Source organism: Rana temporaria, chromosome 2 (genome assembly GCF_905171775.1).
Source record: "Rana temporaria chromosome 2, aRanTem1.1, whole genome shotgun sequence".
NCBI classification, from domain to species: Eukaryota; Metazoa; Chordata; class Amphibia; order Anura; family Ranidae; genus Rana; species Rana temporaria.
In genome coordinates this window covers 512,096,374-512,115,814 of record NC_053490.1, presented here as the reverse complement: position 1 = coordinate 512,115,814, position 19,441 = coordinate 512,096,374, and the positions used below count along the sequence as shown (strand labels likewise).

The 19,441-nt window shown below is 49.7% G+C and overlaps 1 protein-coding gene across 1 annotated transcript in view; it reads left to right on the top strand.

The window, feature by feature from the left end:
* The first annotated feature begins 7,032 nt into the window (after window positions 1-7,032).
* Window positions 7,033-19,441, top strand: part of PSMG1 (proteasome assembly chaperone 1) — a 30,463-nt gene continuing 18,054 nt past the window's right edge. The window contains exons 1-3 of the mRNA XM_040338978.1: window positions 7,033-7,233; window positions 9,896-10,005; window positions 18,643-18,791. Coding sequence (XP_040194912.1) covers window positions 7,109-7,233; window positions 9,896-10,005; window positions 18,643-18,791 — 384 coding nt within the window. The 5' untranslated portion in view covers window positions 7,033-7,108. The remainder of the gene's footprint in view (window positions 7,234-9,895; window positions 10,006-18,642; window positions 18,792-19,441) is intronic.

Here is a 19,441-nt window from a genome sequence, read left to right as displayed (position 1 = left end):
CGGCGCACTGTTTAGTACTTGTGAGCGCAACCAGAGCCCATCCTCCCACTGAATGTGATCTGTACTTTAACCCTTTCACCTCTCTGTGAAGTACCTGTACATTAAAGGGGTTGTTTTTATTTTCTAAATCGGTTCCTTTAAGCTAGTCCATTGTTGGTTCACTCACCTTTTCCTTCCATTTCCCTTCTAAAGTTTTTCTTTCTTTGTCCGATTTTCTTACTTCCTGTTTCTCCTCAGTAAGCTTGCCCCCATCATTCGAGCTGTTCTGGCTGGGGGTTAGTCAGCGTGTTTGCCCCCTCCCTTGGGACTGCCTCTCCCCCCAGGGAGGTAGTCCCAAGGGAGGGGTGCGAGCACGCTGACTAACCCCCAGCCAGAACAGCTCGAATGATGGGGGCAAGCTTACTGAGGAGAAACAGGAAGTGAGAAAATCAGACAAAGAAATAAAAACATTTAGAAGGGAAAGGTAAGTGAACCAACAATGCACTAGCTTAAAGGAACCTATTAAGAAAATAAAAAACAAACCTTTACAACCGCTTTAATGATGGGCTGTATCTAGCGCACCATTACCAAGCTCCATGTTTTAACCGCTGTAATGTTTCTTCATTTGCAAACAGTTCTGGCAAAAAATGAGCCCCCCTCCCCCTTCGGGTGTCCATTTTTTTTTTTTTTTAAAGAAAAGGGTAGTTTTGGGGGTGTTTGTACTGTCCTGATATTTTTATTTGATATATTTTAAAACAGAAAGGGATGTGTTTTTTTTTATTATTTGAAGTCCTTTTTTTTTTTTTTTCCTTTTTAATATAGTAAAAAATAAAACAAAACTCAAAAAATCAATAAAAAATACTACCAAAAGAAATGTCTGTTTTATCTAAAAATGTTTTAATGTTTTAATGTTTTATTTGGGTTCAGTGTTGCAGAACTGAGTAATTATCAGTTAAACTATCACCGCACTGGAAGCTGAAACATGGCCTGTGGTATGTGTGATGGTCGGGTGTCTAGCTGAACTCCAGGGAAAAAACCTCCTCTTGCACTGGGTCCCCTTCTCCACTGCAAGTACTAGCTGCTTGTTTTGCCTATCCCAGTGGTCTCCAAACTGTGACCTAATGACCAATGATGGGGCATTATTCCTTCCACTGAAACTAATGAAACGAATTCCTTTCACTGGAACCAATTATGGGGTACGATTCCTTCTACTAAAACCAATGATGGGGTACTATTCCTTCCACTGAAACCAATGACAAGGTGCCATTCCTTCCAATGACAGGGTGCCATTCCTCCCACTGACACCAATGATGGGGCACTATTCCTCCCACTGACACCAATGATGGGGCACTATTCCTCCCACTGACTGCAATGCTGGGGTACTATTCCTTCCACTGACACCAATGACGGGGCACTATTCCTCCCACTGACTGCAATGATGGGGTACTATTCCTTCCACTGACACCAATGACGGGGCACTATTCCTCCCACTGACTGCAATGATGGGGTACTATTCCTTCCACTGACTGCAATGACGGGGTGCCATTCCTCCCACTGACACCAATGATGGGGCGCCATTTCTTTGAATGATGGGGTGCCATTTCTCCCACTGACATCAATGATGGGGTGCCATTACTTCCACTGTAACCAATGACTGGGCGCCATTCCCCCCACTGACACCAATGACTGGGCGCCATTCCTCCCACTGACACCAATGACTGGGCGCCATTCCTCCCACTGACACCAATGACTGGGCGCCATTCAGCCCACTGACACCAATGACTGGGCGCCATCCCTCCCACTGACACCACTTGCGGGGGGACCATTCCTCCCACTGACACCACTAATGGGGCGCCATTCCTCCCACTGACGGGGCGCCATTTCCACTGACACCACTGACGGGGGCCATTCCTCCTACTGACACCAATGATGGGGCAACATTTCTCCCAATGATGGGGCACCATCACTCTTCCTAATAACCACTGGCACTGTGGCTGACCACCCACATAGCCTGAAACATTGTTTGCTCCCATGGATGCTGGGACATTTTATACTCCCACTGGCACAGTCTAGCCCCCCCCCCCCCCTAATGTCTGAAGGACAGCAAACTAGCCCATTGCTTAGAAAGTTTGGAGACCCCTGGCCTAGAGGATGATGAATAAGGTGATATACTTGCCTCACTCCTCATTCCTACTGGCTTTATCTTCTTTGTGCGACTGATTCCCCCAAAGCCTCTTCACCTTCACTGCCCAACCGGTTTCAGATCTCTGATATCATCCCGTGCAATGCAGGACCTTCAGTCATTCCTTCTACTGGAGGACACAAAGGGCCAGATTCACAAAGAGATACGACGGTGTATCTACAGATACACCATCGTATCTCTGACTTAGACAGGTCCTATCTATGCGCCTGATTCATAGAAGCAGTTACGCATAGATAGGGCGAAGATCTGACAGGTGTAACTGTGTTACACTGTCGGATCTTTTTTTTTAATTAAAAATGGCGCCGGGGGCGTTCCCGCTGATTTACACTGAATAATATGTAAATCAGCGAGATACGCAAATTCACGAATGTACACGGACCCGACGCTGTGTTCTTACGTCGTTTCCGTAGCGCGGTACCCGTCGTATACTTACCCTTTCTAAAAGCAGGCGCAGCCAATGTTAAGTATGGCCGTCGTTCCCGCGTCGAATTTGAATTTTTTTACGTAGTTTCCGTAAGTCGTTCTCGAATACGGAACTACGTAGCTTACGTACGCGTCGCAACCACTGACGTCCTAGCGACGTCAGTGGGAGCAATGCACGCCGGGAAATTTCGCGGATGGCGCCTGCGCATTTAAATCGATTTAAATATGACACTCCCCTAGCCGCGGAATTTGAATTCCGCCGGGGGATTTAGGATCCGCCATCGCAAGTTTGGAGGTAAGTGGTTTGTGAATTAGCCACTTGCCTCCTAAACTTGCGGCAGCAGATCTTAATTCACGTAGATCGAGCGGATCTATAGATCCGCTGAGCTACGTGAATCTGGCCCAAAGGGCCTACCCACAACCTAGGATATTGGACAGTGGTGGATTGCGCACCAGATGCGAGGGAAGCAAAGAACACGGGAAGTTTATTAGACCAACACACTTGTGCATTGTGGCAATATGTAAGAAACCACAACGCATGGCAACCCACCTGCTCTATGTGAAGTACTGTCCATTGTGAATGGCACCTTAGTGCATTGTACAGTAGAGTCCAATGCAGAATACACTGCAATACACCACAATGTGTATACAGTGAAACCTCGGATTGCGAGTAACACAGTTAACGAGCGTTTCGCAATAAGAGCATTTCTTTTTTCAAATCCTGACTCGGTTTGTGAGTGTTGTCTCGCAATACAAGCTGGATTCAAGCCTCTGCGGTGTGCAGTACCGTATTTGGCCAGTGGAGCCATTGGGAGCTGTTCAGAAATACTCAATTTCCAAGGGTTTTCTGAGTTCAGCTGAGCTGCCCTCGAGTATTTCTGAGGTTCCCCGGCACCCCCCCCCCACCTCTGGCCACATGCGGTATTGCATGTCATAGAAGTCAATGCGGAACAAATTATTTTCGTTCTATGGGGAAACTCGCTTTGATATGCAAGTACTTTGGATTACAAGCATTCACCTGGGACGGATTATGCTTGTAATCTGAGGTTCCATTGTACTGTGCTTTGTTGACAATTCAGAGTGACACTTCGGCTGCCAGGCCTATCATAGGGGTCTATCCGGTGGTGTGTGTATATATACAGTTTATATGTATGTGTGTTTACATGACCCCCTATATATGTACAATCAGAACTGATTTTTTTTTTTGCTTGTTCATAGTACCAGCAAAAAAAATGCTGTTCCACTGAAAAGTGATCCATGCTCAGATCGCTTTTCAGAGGCATTTGACAGCCGGTAAAGATGCAATATGTTGCCTCCTGACCGCCTGTTTTAACCCCTTAAATGCATCATCACTACTGTATGCTGCAACTGCATGCAATGCACACAGTTGCAGGGTGGTTTCAGTGCAGCCCCATTCACCTAGGGGTATACTTCAAGGGTGCCCTGGCTGGAAGAATATTGAGAAATACTGGCATAGAGGAACCAATCTCTCCATTTTCCTCCTGCAGCCGCTGAATGCCTGCGGGAGGGAGAGGAGGAGAAGCAGGGGGAAATGGAGAAATCGATTCCTTTATATGCAGCCACCCACTTGCGACCGGGTCCTGTTGTTCCGCCACCGGGCTTGGAGAAAAGAGCTCTGTCTGGGGAGTTAGGGGGGCCCTTCATGGTTTCATGCATCGGGCCCTAAAGGTTCTAGTTACACCACTGCAAAAGAGTCTAGACAAACCACCAGGGATCAAGGTAGCCGGACACTGAAGGATTGATCACCTGTCAGTCGGTACCTGGGCAACAAGTTAAAGGAGATCCAGGCGTAATTCATCAAAGGAGGGATATCTTCAAGAATTCAATCCAGAGAGGGCCTGTGGCAGAGGTATCTTTCTGCGGCTCACCAAGGAGGGTCTGTGGCAGAGACTTTTCCTACAATTGTCCGAGTGATACTCCGGCTGCCAGGTCAGTGAGAGAGGCCTGTCCGGGTACACTAAACCCACTCCAACAGGAGTGGCGCACAGAAGTGTTACGCTTGGGAGCAGGACTGTTTCCCTATCATTACGCCTGAATCTGCTATTCTCCCTTCTTCTTCAACTTTACATTTCCTCACCACAAGTTTTACTGGGGTGGATTCAGGTACGACTTGCGCCCTCTTACGGAGGCGCAGCATACCGTTTTTACGCTGCGCCTCCGTAAATTACCTGCGCTACGCTTCATTCATGAAGCAGCAGCTCCGTAATTTGCGTGGGCGCTCCCTAAAACTGCCCGGCGTAAGGGCGCGTAATTTAAATGATCCCATAGGGGGCGTGGATCATTTAAATTAGGCGCGTTCCCGCACCGAACGTAGTGCGCATGCTCCGTCGGGAAACTTTCCCGACGTGCATTGCGGCAAATGACGTCGCAAGGACGTCATTTGCTTCAACGTGACCGTAAATGGCGTCCAGCGCCATTCACGATTCACTTACGCAAACGACGTAATTTTCAAACATCGCGACGCGGGAACGACGGGTATACTTAGCATTGGCTGCCCCTGCTAATAGCAGGAGCAGCCTTACGCGGAACCCGACGAATACAAACGACGTAAAATGCGTACGGCGGGCGCGCTTAGGGTTGTGAATCGGCGTTAGTATGCAATTTGCATACTATACGCTGACCACTACGGGAACGCCACCTAGCGGCCATCGTAAGAATGCAGCCTACGATACGACGGCATAAGAGCCTTATGCCAGTCATATCTTAGGGTGCAGTGGGCGTATCGACCTTTCTGAATCAGGAGCAGTCGATGCGCCGGCGCAACTAAGCAATTGCGCTGCGTAACTATGGTTACGCAGACGCAATTGCTTACTGAATCCACCCCACTGTTTTTACCCGGCTGGGTAATAAAGAGCACAGCAAAGAGCACCTGTCGTGGACATTCCTTTACTTCTACTACATCCGATACGCATCACTCACCCCTAGGAATTGGGAGGAGCCATGAGGTAATACGCCGCCCAAAAATCCAGCAGCTCCTCTGGGGGTAGTGCTACATGTGTATGGTGGCTACCAAAAAAAACAATACAATTTATATTGTATACATACACAAGGAGGGATCTTCAAGTGGTTGTAAACCCTTACAGACCACTTTCACCTTCAGGTAAGCGTAGATTAAGGATTACCTGTAGGTGCTGGAAATATCCTCTAAACCTCCACGTCTTCTGCACATGCGCCGATGTACTCAGCGCATGTGGACTCTTGAAAGGGCACACTGTGCCGTTTCAAGCTGCGGTCATGCCGTGACTGGACGTATGCACGGGAGTGACATCACATGACTCCGGCCAGTCACAGAGCCACCGTTTGCGGCCCTGGAAAAGAAGAGGGGTGAAGATGGACGCTTCCAGCCAGCGAGGAAATCAGTGACATCGCAGGCTTCGGTTTCAGGTAAGTGACACATAATGGGCTACTATGCGATGTATACAGTAGTAGCCCATTATGCTTTACCTTTGCAGGGAAATAAAGAGGAAGTAAAACCCATCAGGGTTTACCTTCTCTTTCAGGGGGGCTTTGGGTTTGAATATGAATTTGTAACTTTTTTCTATGGTTTTAAAAAGGGATGTATACCCTCACAATGAACTTTTTCGCTAACCTATCTCCAGCCTTAATAAAGGCTTGTAGCGCTGTCATTTTTTAAATGTGTACACTTACCTGTCTTCAGCCACACTTCCGGGTCTTCTTCCTTGCGGGGAGTGGGCGTGTCGCTCCTTTTCCCCGACGGGGAGCTCTGCGCAATGTCTCCTGGGTGTGAGTGTTGATCCTCCCAGGAGACGATTGACGTGCGGGTAAAGCGCGTCATCGCCATCCAATAATATCCGACGGGGACTCGGCTCTTTGCGGCGCTATACGGCGCCTGCCGTGTAGAGCTGACTGTGCAGGCGCCGTAAAGTGCCGAGTCCCCCTCGGATATTTTTGGAAGGCGATGACACGCTTTACCCCCACGTCAATCATCTAAGCCTCGTCTTAGGAACGCCTACTCCCCGGGGGAGTGAGAACCCGGAAGCCCCGTGAAAAAAAACATAAGACTGTAAGTACAGCAGTACAAAAAAAAAAATCCAGCATACGGTAGATGTCAGCAGTATGCTGGATGTAACGGTCTATTGGTGTTTTAGGGTGAACCCCCGCTTTAATATCACTTTTTCTTTTTTACAGAATTATGTAATAAAAAAATTCTTTCAATCCATGACTGTGTACTGGTAATTATTCTGAGAAGGTGTTCCTTCTTTTTTTTTTTGGCAATTGCGGTCATTAGTTTCTATAGGAATGTGTTTAGTCTCCATCTAGCGGCCGTTTCTGGTAAGTGTCAGCACACTGTGGTGGATGGTATTATGTCTCCCTCTAGCGGCCACTCGTGGAGTGGCGTTGCTCCTATCTCCCTCCCCTTGTCCCTCCTCTATGGTAAGACCTCCTCTATGGTGAGGCCTGTGCTCTCTGTGTCATGCTGATCAGGAAGCTGAGTGTGTATACAGAGTGATTGCTGGAGGAATGGCCACGTTCTTCGGGGAGGTTGTGTCTGTGATCAGCCGGGCAGTGGATGATGAGGAGGATGAAGATGAGGAAGAGCAGGATGAGGAGGACAGAGAGATCAGGAGAGAGCTGGAGAAGAAAAGGTTTTTCTCTATTACTGGGGGAGATACATAAGGAATGACTTTCACATTTACTTCCATGTGATGGGATTTCCTATACTGGGGAGGTGTGAGGATCATAATACAGAGGAGGGCCCCCTCCCCCTCTAGGGGCCAAAATATTCTGCAGGTCACTGACACATTCTATGGTCCTGGGGCTCAACCTGCAGCCTGGGGGCCCTTTGGCACCTATTGTGTGGCCCTCAGGGGCCCCTGCAGACAATTGTCTTTATTATGGGGATTGGCTTCTAGTAGGTGAATCATTCTGGATCATTTCATTCATGGGGGAGATTTACTAAAAGCAGAGAGTTAAAAATCTGGTGCAGCTGTACATGGTAACCAATCAGCTTCAGCCTCTTCAAGCTTTGACAATAAAACCTGGAAGCTGATTGGTTTCTATGCAGAGCTGCACCAGATGTTGCACTCTCATGTTTTAGTAAATTAACCCCTTTGTGTCTTCCTTTTTTCTGTGCTGTCTCTTTCATTCATATATATATATATATATTAGTCTGTGATATGAGTTGATGTAGGAACCAAAAATGTGAACGCTTTGATTTATAAAGGAGATCCATGGGGCGTTGATCTCTCTAGCTGTCTCATGTAATGTATTTCCAGTCTTTAACGGTCTCCTGAAGTCTCCAACAACTTTACTATGTCTGCAGTCTCTGGCCGCCTCCTGTATCACGTCTGCAGTCTCTGGCCGCCTCCTGTATCACGTCTGCAGTCTCTGACCGTCGCCTGTAGCGTGTCTGCAGTCTCTGACCGTCGCCTGTAGCGTGTCTGCGGTCTCTGACCATCGCCTGTAGCGTGTCTGTGGTCTCTGACCGTCACCCATAGCATGTCTGCAGTCTCTGACTGTCGCCTGTAGCTAAAGATGAGCTCTAGCGTGTTCACATAATATACGGCAGAGCCCGCCAGGAAGTCTGCACGGCGCTGCGCTAATCACAGCCGGCTGCAGAGATCGGGAAATGTCTCCCTGGCTGTGATTAACACAGCGCCGTGCAGACTTCCTGGCGGGCTCTGCACGTATACTATGCAAACACACCAGAGCTCATCCGTACCTGTAGCATGCCTGCAGTCTCTGACCATCGCCCGTAGCATGCCTGCAGTCTCTGACCATAGCATGCCTGCAGTCTCTGACCGTCGCCCGTAGCATGCCTGCAGTCTCTGACTGCCGCCCGTAGCATGCCTGCAGTCTCTGACTGCCGCCCGTAGCATGTCTGTAGTCTCTGACTGCCGCCCGTAGCATGTCTGTAGTCTCTGACTGACGCCTGTAGCTAAAGATGAGCTCTGGTGTGTTCACATAATATACGGCAGAGCCCGCCAGGAAGTCTGCACGGCACTGCGTTAATCACAGCCGGCTGCAGAGATCGGGAAATGTCTCCCTGACTGTGATTAACACAGCGCCATGCAGACTTCCTGGCGGGCACTGCACATGTACTATGCGAACACGCCAGAGCTCATCCGTACCTGTAGCATGCCTGCAGTCTCTGACTGCCACCCGTAGCATGTCTGCAGTCTCTGACCGCCGCCCGTAGCATGTCTGCAGTCTCTGACCGCCGCCCGTAGCATGTCTGCAGTCTCTGACCGCCGCCCGTAGCATGTCTGCAGTCTCTGACCGCCGCCCGTAGCATGTCTGCAGTCTCTGACCGCCGCCCGTAGCATGTCTGCAGTCTCTTGACCACTACTGGTCTATAGTATCTGCTAGAGACAGTTTGGGGTATGTGACCCTAAAGCTGAAGATACACCACTTGTGTTGTGTTTTGCACACCAAACGTCTTTATTCTTCTGGGTTCCCGGGCCTCAGTGCACGGAGGCGCTACACGTGACGTGACGGTGCTCCGTCTGCACAGGCCCGGATTTACTGTAAACATTTTTGGGTTTCTACATTTTAAAACCTTCTACAGGTCATCAGTAAGGATGAGTTCCGGCGTGTTCACATAGAACACGTGCAGAGCCCGCCAGGAAGTCGGCACCCGCGCTGCGCTAATCACAGCCAGGCAGACATTGTCCGATGCTCGGCTGCAGAGATCGGGAAATGTCTGCCTTTCTGTGATTAGCGCAGCGCGGGTGCCGACTTCCTGGCAGACTCTGCACGTGTTCTATGCGAACACGCCGGAGCTCATCCTTAGTCATCAGTAATGACGGGCTCAGGTGTGTCCGGATCGAACCCGCCAGGAATTTGGCTCTGCACACCGCCAGTCATAGGCAGTCTGTGTATGTGCCGCTACGGGTTGGGAAATGCCTCGCTGCCTAGGATTGGCGTTGTGCAGTGCCGACTTCCTGGCGGTTTTCGATTCAAACACACCCGAGCCCGTCACTAGTCATCAGTTCAGAATTCATTGTGAATCTTCATCCGTAGGACTTTGCACACCTTTTGCCTCTGGAATGTGTTTAGCCAAGGCTGAAAGTTCCGTTAGGCTTGAACTTTTCCCAATTTTATCCAAAACTAATAAAAGGTTTGGAATGGAGATCTATCGGGTTTCCACCCATACGTTTGCCATTTCTAATAATAATAATAATAATTTTTTTTCCCGATATTAAACAGTGACAGTATAGTGGGATATTCTATCTAGCTTTGATTTCTCCGATCTCCATCCAGATATTTCTATATAAGGCGTGTGACGTCCGGCTCTTTTTCTTGCAGGGAGGTGACTCTGTCCTGGAGCCCGGAGACCAGCGCGGCCATTGAGAATTCTCCTGACCACAGACTCGGCTGCTCCAGCCTGATCCTGGCTATCGGTGACAATGCTACAGGTTGGTAATATGGGCATTAAAAAAAATAAAAAGTATTCCTAAGGGCCGGTTCGCACTTCTGCGTGGTGCAAAAACGCATGTGATTCCCACCGAAGTGCAAATCGCATGCAATTTCAGCCATATAGATAGTGTGGCTGAAATCACATTCGGACTAAACTCACACAGGACCCTTTTTTTGGTCCGCACCAGAATCGGAACACAGGGGTGCGCACACCCGTGCGATCCGATTCATGTCCGAACTGACAGTTTGCTGTGCGAGCTGAAATGGGGGTGTCATTAACATTGTATTGACACTCCCCAGGAGTTTGCATATGGCAGTGTGAACTGCCGTGTGAGTCGGGTGCGCTGTGGATTCGCAGGGTTCCCGCATTGCACTAGTGTGAACCCGCCCATTAAAAATAAACCCTGACCAATTTGAAATCTGTCCTGTAGCTGTCTCTCCGCCAAGACCCGTTATTCTTAACACCTTCCTGGCTTCCCTTTAAACAGTACAGAACACCTGGGTGGGTGGGAAGGATCGTCGATGCCACAGCGGTCACATGATCAGAAGTCAGTCCCGCCAGGTACCGATCCGCATTTCTGGTCTAGGCCAAGGTAATGCCCCCCCCCCCCACACCCATGTACTAAGCCTATTGGGATACCCACATGACAGATCCCGCACGGCTTCAGGTTGTGTAGAACCCCCTGCATGTCATCAGGAGGCAGCTGCTAGGACCCAGAAGAGACAGCCGGCCTTCTGATGACATCATAATGGAGATGGTAGCCTGGGACCCGGAGTGGGGCAAGTTTTGGTGGATCACAGCTTGACATCACTGGATTCACCATACAGGGGAGTATTCTAATCACGTGTGTCTCAACCTTTCTCCAGTCAAGGCATTCCTTTAAAAGAATATTTGAGGCGCGTAAATATTATCAATAGGAAACATGAGCCTATATAAGCATATAACTGCCTGAAAATTAACCTTGCCTCAGAAGCTCTGTCATTTCAGAGGCCCCCATCAGCACAGAGCACCCCCCCCCCCTATACATAAGAGCCCTCCATCACATCAGAGTAGCCCCATATCCCCCCCCCCCCCCCCAATCACATAAGAGTCTCTTATATACATGAAAGCCCTCCATCATATTATAGAGTCCCCCAATCACATAAGAGTACCCTACTATACATAAGAGCTCCCATCACATCAGAGTCCCCTCTATACATGGTAGCTCCAATATAGAGTACCACTATCACATCAAATTCCCCTCTATACATGGTAGCTCCAATATAGAGTACCACTATCACATCAGAGTCCCCTCTATACATGGTAGCTCCATTATAGAGTACCACTATCACATCAGAGTCCTCCATCACCACTGATTCCACAACCCTCCCCCTATCCGGATCACAAAAAGTGTTTAAAGAATGAGCAGGCCGATAATTATTAAACCAATGGAATTGGATAGAGACATCAGTGTATCTTAGGAGGATTACAGCCCGATATAGGAGCCACTTAAATCGAGCAGCATCGGAAACACCAAGCAATGATTCACCAGTGCTAGAAATCCAGACCACTAAGCCCCAATATGTTCAAAAACAGCCCAATCCATCGGGTTCAGAGGTTTCGATCCGCCAGTTGGCTCAGATATAACTCCTTACAAGCAATGTCTTGTACCAGCTGACTAAAGGACTCCCAACATGGCACATGTCCGTATCTGATGAAGCCAATGATTGGTGAAACGTGTTGAGCGGAAGTGATGGTTTTATGAATACTGTTGCTTTTAATATTTGTATATTACAATAAAACTTTGGTGATTCTATGAATATACAGTGTTATGTCAATTATGGAACCACCTGAGCTACTAGCCAGGCCTCAAGGGTTACTCGCCACCAGTTGCCCCGCCTAACCCATACCATGCTCCGCCCCTAATCCCGTCCCTAAACCCGCCCCCATAAATTATTTCATGAAATGACACTACATTTATGTTTTGTTTTGAATAACTTAATTCTGTTTTATGCAGAATTAAGTTATAAAAATATTAACAACTTTATCCGTGCCCACCAATGCCGCCTGCCCATGTCTGCCAATGCAGCCTGTGCCCAGCAATGCAAGGGGAGAGGATAGAGAGAGGGAGGGGGAGAGGAAAGAGGGAGGGGGAGAGGAAAGAGGGAGGGGGAGAGGAAAGAGGGAGGGGGAGAGGAAAGGGGAGAGGAAAGAGGGAGGGGGAGAGGAAAGAGGGAGGGAGGGGGAGAGGATGGATAAAGGGAGGGGGAGAGGAAAGAGGGAGGAAGGGGGAGAGGATAGAGGGAGGAAGGGGGAGAGGATAGAGGGAGGGGGAGAGGATAGAGGGAGGGGTAGGGGGAGAGGATAGAGGGAGGGGGAGAGGATAGAGAGAGGTAGGGGGGAGAGGAAAGAGGGGGAGAGGAAAGAGGGGGAGAGGATGGAGAGAGGGAGGGGGAGAGTATGGAGAGGAAAGAGGGGGAGAGGATGGAGAGAGGGAGGGGGGGGAGAGGAAGGAGGGAGGGAGAGGAGAGTAAAATGTGGACAGAGGTAGGGGGCGGAGAGAGGACAGAGGGGGGAAGGGAGGAGAGGGGACATGGGGGGGGGGGGGAGGGAGGAAAGGAGAGAAAGCAAGGGGTGATAGAAATAATGGGGGGGGGGAGGGGGATAGAAGGGTTAGAGGGCAGAGGGAGGGGGAATAGAGGGGAGGGTAGGAGGTAGAAGCATAAGAGAGGGAGGGGCTGATGTTATGATTAGAATATGTGGGCAGTGCCGTCCACAAACTGACGGGATTGGGGGGCGGGGGGTGCTGGCAGGGGTGAATTGTTTGCCACACACCCCCAAACAAAATACCAGCCACCACTGATTGCAGATATATATAGGTGTGTCCTGAGATACTCCTCCTGCCATCCAGACACATGTGATCTCACCTACACTGCAAGTGAGACTGATACACCATGCTTTCTTTATCGTACATCACGGGACACAGAGCGGCATATTCATTACTATATGGGTTATATGGAGTACCTTCAGGTGATGGACACTGGCAATCTCAAACAGGAAGTGCCCCTCCCTATATAACCCCCTCCCATAGGAGGAGTACCTCAGTTTTTACGCCAGTGTCTTAGGTGTTGGTCATGGTTTAGCTTGCCTCCACATCCTTGGGATTAAGGTGGGCTAACCGGTTCTGTCCAAGGGCCTCAGCGCTAAAGTGGTCAGTAACCGGACCCCAAACCCTTGGGGTATAGCCCATAATGCTTTTCTTTTTAGAGAGCTGGACCCTGGGCCCAGAACTTAGAAACCTTTGGGGGCCTAATGTTTCTGTTGCCAGAGTGCTATATGGGCCCAGGACAGTGGATCCTTCATAGGAACCCAGGGCCTGAAGGTCAATGCCCCACGGAGATGGGGGAAGATTGGGCCTCTTGCTGTGCAAAGTCCTGCGGCATGGAGCAGGTAAGTGAGGGGAAAATTTGCGGAACTTGGTTCGCAGCAGGTTTTCTGGGGGGGGGGGTCACAGTGGGACATGCCTAAAGTTATGCGCTGCATCTGGCAAAGTGAGTCACATGTCTTAATGATAGGATGACTCTATGTGTATTCCCCATAAAAGGTGACCTCCCTGGTAGTATTGTAAAGCATTGAGATGTGTGTGTAAGAGAGCTGTGCTTACCTGCAAAGCCTCCAGGCGATTGCTGCCACGGTTCTTCTTCCTGGAGACAGGACAAACTGCCTCCTCGTGTGGTCTCCTTCCCCCCACCCCCCCCCCACCGGCGGGCGCGCGTCCCCGTGATATGGGCGCAATTTCGCGCCGTTTGCTGAGGGGGGAAGGGCGGGCCAGGATGTTAAAGGAAGGGGCGGCCCTTCCATTCGTTCCCAGCTCAGTATATGCTGGAACTCAGAGAGGAACAGACCAGAGCGGCAGCACGGGGCGCCGAGGACACACAGTGGCCAAAATAGATTATTACAGTCTTCATTAAGACTGTTTTGGAGCCTTTTTTCCATCTCAGCAGTTTTTTGGCAATACTACTAAGGGGGACAGAGTGTTTTTTTCTCTCTTTTGGTTTAAAAAAAAAAAAAAGAAAAGAACCATTAAAAGGAGAGAAGGCATTTTTTATCCCCCAAAAGGTTTTTTGGCAATAACTATTTATATTTCCAAAACACCAATAAGTTAGCGGGCGTACCTCGGTATTGTACCATGGCATCTGGTTCAGAGGGTACAAGAGGTGGGGATTCCCCCAGAGAGTCTGAGGTCTCGGACAAAGTTATGCCGCTGCTTTCCCCAGAGGGAGCCTTGGTGGGACCATCGGGATCTGGGGCTGGGACTGTCACGGGCCATTTCAAGCGGCAAAAGTACTCTTTTGCCTACCAAGAAAAAGTTTCAGGGGCCTGCGTTTAAACGACAGTACTCCCCTGGGCAGGGGCCCTCCAATACCAAACAGTATCGACGGCCTCCTGCAAGATCAAACTTTAATAAGTCGCAGGGACAGGCCGCCGGAGGCAAGAGGCAGTGGTTTCGCAAGCCAGCAAAGCCAGCCCCCAAGCCGGCCTTATGAAGGGGCGCCCCCACCCATGAAGGTGGGGGGAAGATTGCGTCTCTTTGCAGAGGTTTGGGAGGCCAGCATTCCCGACAGATGGGTACGGTCTTCCGTGGCTACGGGCTACAAACTAGACTTCCTAAGGTTTCCTCCTCCTCATTTCCAGGGGTCAAGGGTACCAAACGATCCGGAGAAGGGAGCCGCATTAATGACGGCATTAAATCATCTACTCTCCCAGGAAGTAATAGTAGAGGTACCAGTCCTAGAACAGGGGCTGGGTTTCTACTCCAACCTATTCATCATCCCAAAGCCCAACGGGGATGTCAGGCCAATTTTGGACTTAAAGATGGTAAATGCATACCTAAAGGTCCGCTCATTTCGGATGGAATCCGTGCGGTCAGCAGCTGCCATAAAGGATGCCTACCTTCATGTTCCAATTTATCAGCCACATCAAAGATTTCTATGCTTTACGGTGGCTTCGCGTCACTTCCAATTCGTGGCGCTTCCCTTTGGGTTGGCTACGGCCCCCCGGGTGTTCACGAAGGTCCTAGCTCCAATCCTAGCCAAGCTAAGGATCCAAGGGGTCACAATCGTAGCGTACCTGGACGACCTCCTAGTCATAGATCACTCGTTTCCAGCCCACAAGGCAGTTGGAATATCTCGGCATGAGGTTAGACACAGCACAACAAACGGTGTTTCTACCTCTGACAAAGATCAAAGCCATCAAGGAATTAATCCTACTGGTTCTAAGCAAGAAAGAACCAACTGTTCGCCTATGTATGCGGTTACTAGGCAAGATGGTGGCCACATTTGAGGCGGTACCGTACGCCCAGAGCCACACTCGCATCCTGCAGGCAGCCATCCTGTCAGCATGGAGCAAGAGGCCACAGGCCTTGGATATCCCTTTGCCGCTCTCATCAAGAGTCCGACAAAGTCTGTGTTGGTGGTTAGACCCTCAGAATCTACTGAAGGGGAAGTCTTTCAGCCCAATGGCTTGGAAGATAGTAACCACAGACGCCAGCCTGACGTGCTGGGGAGCAATTTTGGATGGTTGCACTCGCCAAGGTACTTGGGCAAAGCCAGAGAAGCAGTTGCCCATCAACATCTTGGAGCTCAGAGCTTCCCGGTGAGAATTCAATCAGATAATGCCACGGCCGTGGCATACATAAATCACCAAGGGGGAACCAAGAGTCAAGCCGCTCAGAGAGAGGTGAGCTTGATTCTCCTGTGGGCAGAGGCTCATGTGCCCTGCATATCGGCAATATTCATTCCAGGAGTGGACAACCTTCAGGCAGACTTCTTAAGTCGCCAGACTCTGTTGCCGGGGGAATGGTCTCTACATCCACAAGTCTTTCAGACACTCTGCCAAAGATGGGGAGTGCCGGACGTGGATGTCATGGCATCGAGACTCAACAAGAAGCTAGACAGGTTCATATCCCGCTCAAGGGATCCGATGGCCTGCGGAACCGATGCGCTGGTTTGCCCTTGGCATCAGTTCAGACTTCTTTATGCGTTTCCCCCGCTCCAGTTACTACCCCGCCTGCTGCGCAGGATCAGGGTGGAGCATATACCAGTCATCCTGGTAGCTCCAGCATGGCCCAGAAGGGCATGGTATTCACTAATCCTGAAGATGGTAGTGGGAGACCCTTGGACTCTTCCTCTACGGCCAGACCTGCTATTGCAAGGTCCGATCCTCCACCCTGCCTTACGGCATCTAAATTTGACGGCCTGGAGGCTGAATCCCTGATTCTCAGGGGTAGAGGTCTGTCTCAGAAAGTAATCTCTACCCTAATCAGAGCCAGGAAACCGGTCTCTAGGGTGATTTATTACAGGGTCTGGAAGGCCTATGTAGGCTGGTGTGAGTCCAAGCGATGGCTTTCTCGCAAGTTTACCATCGATAGAGTATTAAGTTTTCTCCAGCTAGGAGTGGATAAAGGACTGGCATTAAGCACAATCAAGGGACAGATTTCAGCTTTGTCAGTGTGGTTTCAGCGGCCGCTGGCCACCCACTCGCTGGTTAAGACCTTCATTCAAGGGGTCTTACGTATTAATCCTCCAGTTAAATCCCCAATTTGTCCGTGGGATTTAAATCTTGTTCTGTCAAGTTTACAGAAACAACCTTTTGAGCCGTTGGCTGAAATTCCTTTGGTTTTACTGACAAGGAAGTTGGTATTTTTGGTCGCCATAGTTTCCGCCAGAAGAGTATCGGAACTGGCAGCCTTATCCTGTAAGGAACCATATCTTATTTTACATAAGGACAAGGTCGTTCTCCGCCCTCATCCTTCCTTCCTACCAAAGGTTATATCCAGTTTTCATCTAAACCAGGATTTGGTATTACCATCCTTCTTTCCTAAACCTACTTCCAGAAAGGAAGGGTTGTTGCATACCTTGGATATTGTCAGGGCCATGAAGGCCTATCTTAAAGCTACAGAGAAGATCCGGAAAACAGATGTGTTGTTCATTTTACCGGATGGGCCCAAGAAGGGGCAGGCAGCTGCAAAATCCACCATCTCGAGGTGGATTAAACAGTTAATCACTCAGGCCTACGGCTTGAAGAGGTTGCCTCCTCCGTTATCATTAAAGGCTCATTCTACTAGGGCCATGGGCGCATCCTGGGCAGCACACCACCAGATCTCTATGGCTCAAGTTTGCAAGGCGGCAACCTGGTCTTCTGTCCACACGTTTACAAAATTCTACCAGTTGGACGTAAGAAGGAATACTGATACAGCCTTTGGGCAGGCAGTGCTGCAGGCTGCAGTTTGAGACCCTCGGATTCCGGGGGCTCCCTTTTGAGTTAAATTTAAAAATTATTTTTCTCAACTAAGTTGGATTTATTATGATTTGAGTATATCTCTAAATTAAATCCTTTTGTCTTGGGAAGATGTTCTCCCTCCCCTCATTGTAAGCATTGCTTTGGGACATCCCATATAGTAATGAATATGCTGCTCTGTGTCCCGTGATGTACGATAAAGAAAGAGATTTTTAATACAGCTTACCTGTAAAATCCTTTTCTTGGAGTACATCACGGGACACAGAGCTCCCACCCCTCTTTTGGGGACCATTTTGGGAGGCATACTGCTTGCTACAAAACTGAGGTACTCCTCCTATGGGAGGGGGTTATATAGGGAGGGGCACTTCCTGTTTGAGATTGCCAGTGTCCATCACCTGAAGGTACTCCATATAACCCATATAGTAATGAATATGCTGCTCTGTGTCCCGTGATGTACTCCAAGAAAAAGATTTTACAGGTAAGCTGTATTAAAAATCTCTTTTTTAACCTCCAGCCTAATACTAAGTGCTTCTCCCCCATACACATTGCTGGGAATTGTAGTCCTCCTCTATCACACACAGCCTCCCCTCATCGTGCGTGTACTTCTTCCAGGGCTCCCGAGTCCTGCTACCTCCACGCGGCGCCCGCAGGTCCTGTTCCGTTTTTATCAGCAGCACTTGATGTGATGTGTCGGGCAGTCTGGGCAGAGAAGACTCCGCCTGACACAAGACTTTGACAGAGACGAGGCTTCGGGGGAACTACAGGAACCATACCCTGTATCTGAGACTGTGTCCGTCCAGCACGAAGGGGGGGGGAGGGGTGCGGCCGTGGGTGGCAGGGCTTCCAGCTGCTGGACGGATACAGATACAGGGCATGGTTTCCGTAATTTTTCCCCGCTGCAGCGATACCCCCACACCTGTTCAGTGCAGGCAGCGCAGTTAGAAGTGTCCCGATTCCCGCAGCTGGCTGGGAAATCAGACCCAGGGACAGCGCGAGTCCACCAGCTCAGTGCTCCAGTTCTCAGCCAGTGCTCCAGTTCTCAGCCAGTGCTCCAGTTCTCAGCCAGTGCTCCAGTTCTTTGAGTAGGCAAATTAATTCCCTGCTCTGATCATCCAGACGGCGGCTTTCCTCTGTTCCCCTCTGATCGGCGGTGCTCGCCCCCCCAGGATCCTCGCCAGCCCTCAAAATCCACTCGCAAAATGCAAGTGGATTTTTGAGGGCTATATATATATATATATCTCTATCTCATTATTTGGGGGATGTGGTGCCTAGACGATCATTACTTCATGTATAATGAATGGAGAAGTGTTGTTTGGATGTACAGTACATTTATGTTTTCTGCTCTCTCTCTCTCCAGGGTTTGTGTCTTCTCATATCCTGAGCTCTGGAAGTTGGGAGGTATCTGGATCTATCACCTTATGGAATGAGAGGTGTCGGGCGCAAGTCCCCGGAACTGACAGCACCCCGTCTTCCTGCGTCTTCTACCGCTGTATCACAGACCCCACGGTGAGCCGCGAGGGATGTGTAGGGAAAGCACCAGATACATTCCGGGGGATTCAGTAGAGTGCGCTAAACTCTAACTGCTATAGGGCTCTTTCACACTAGCGGCTGAGCCGGATTTTTAATGCCCCTCAACCTCCCCGCTCCCCTTCTGCTGCAGCAGTGATGTTTACACCCCCTGCAGCTAGAAATTATACCCCCTATCTGCAAAGCAGGACCCATTCAAGTGCCTTGCAACTGCATGTGGTTGTGCAGCCCCAGCGCAGGGTTCAAGGGGTTAAAACAGGCGATCGGGCTATTTTTTGCGATAAAGCTCTACGTCGCAGTGCCCCATCGTTGGTATCATAAGGAGGAATAATGACCCATTGTTTGTGTCAAAAGGAGAAATGGTGCCCCATTGTTGGTATCAGATGGCAGAATAGTGTCTTGTATCAGTGGGAGGAATAGGGCCCCAAGGGCCGGATAAAAGCAAACAAAGGGCTGCGGTTTCGAGACCATTGCCATAGACCAGGCATGTCCAAAGTCCGGCCCCCGTTCCGGTTTTGAACGGCCCACCCGGTTGTTTCGACATGTATATCTTTTGTGGCCCCAGACGATCTCCCAGCTCTGGGGCCACAAAGATGTATATGCCTTGGAGGACAGGAAGGAGGCGGGAC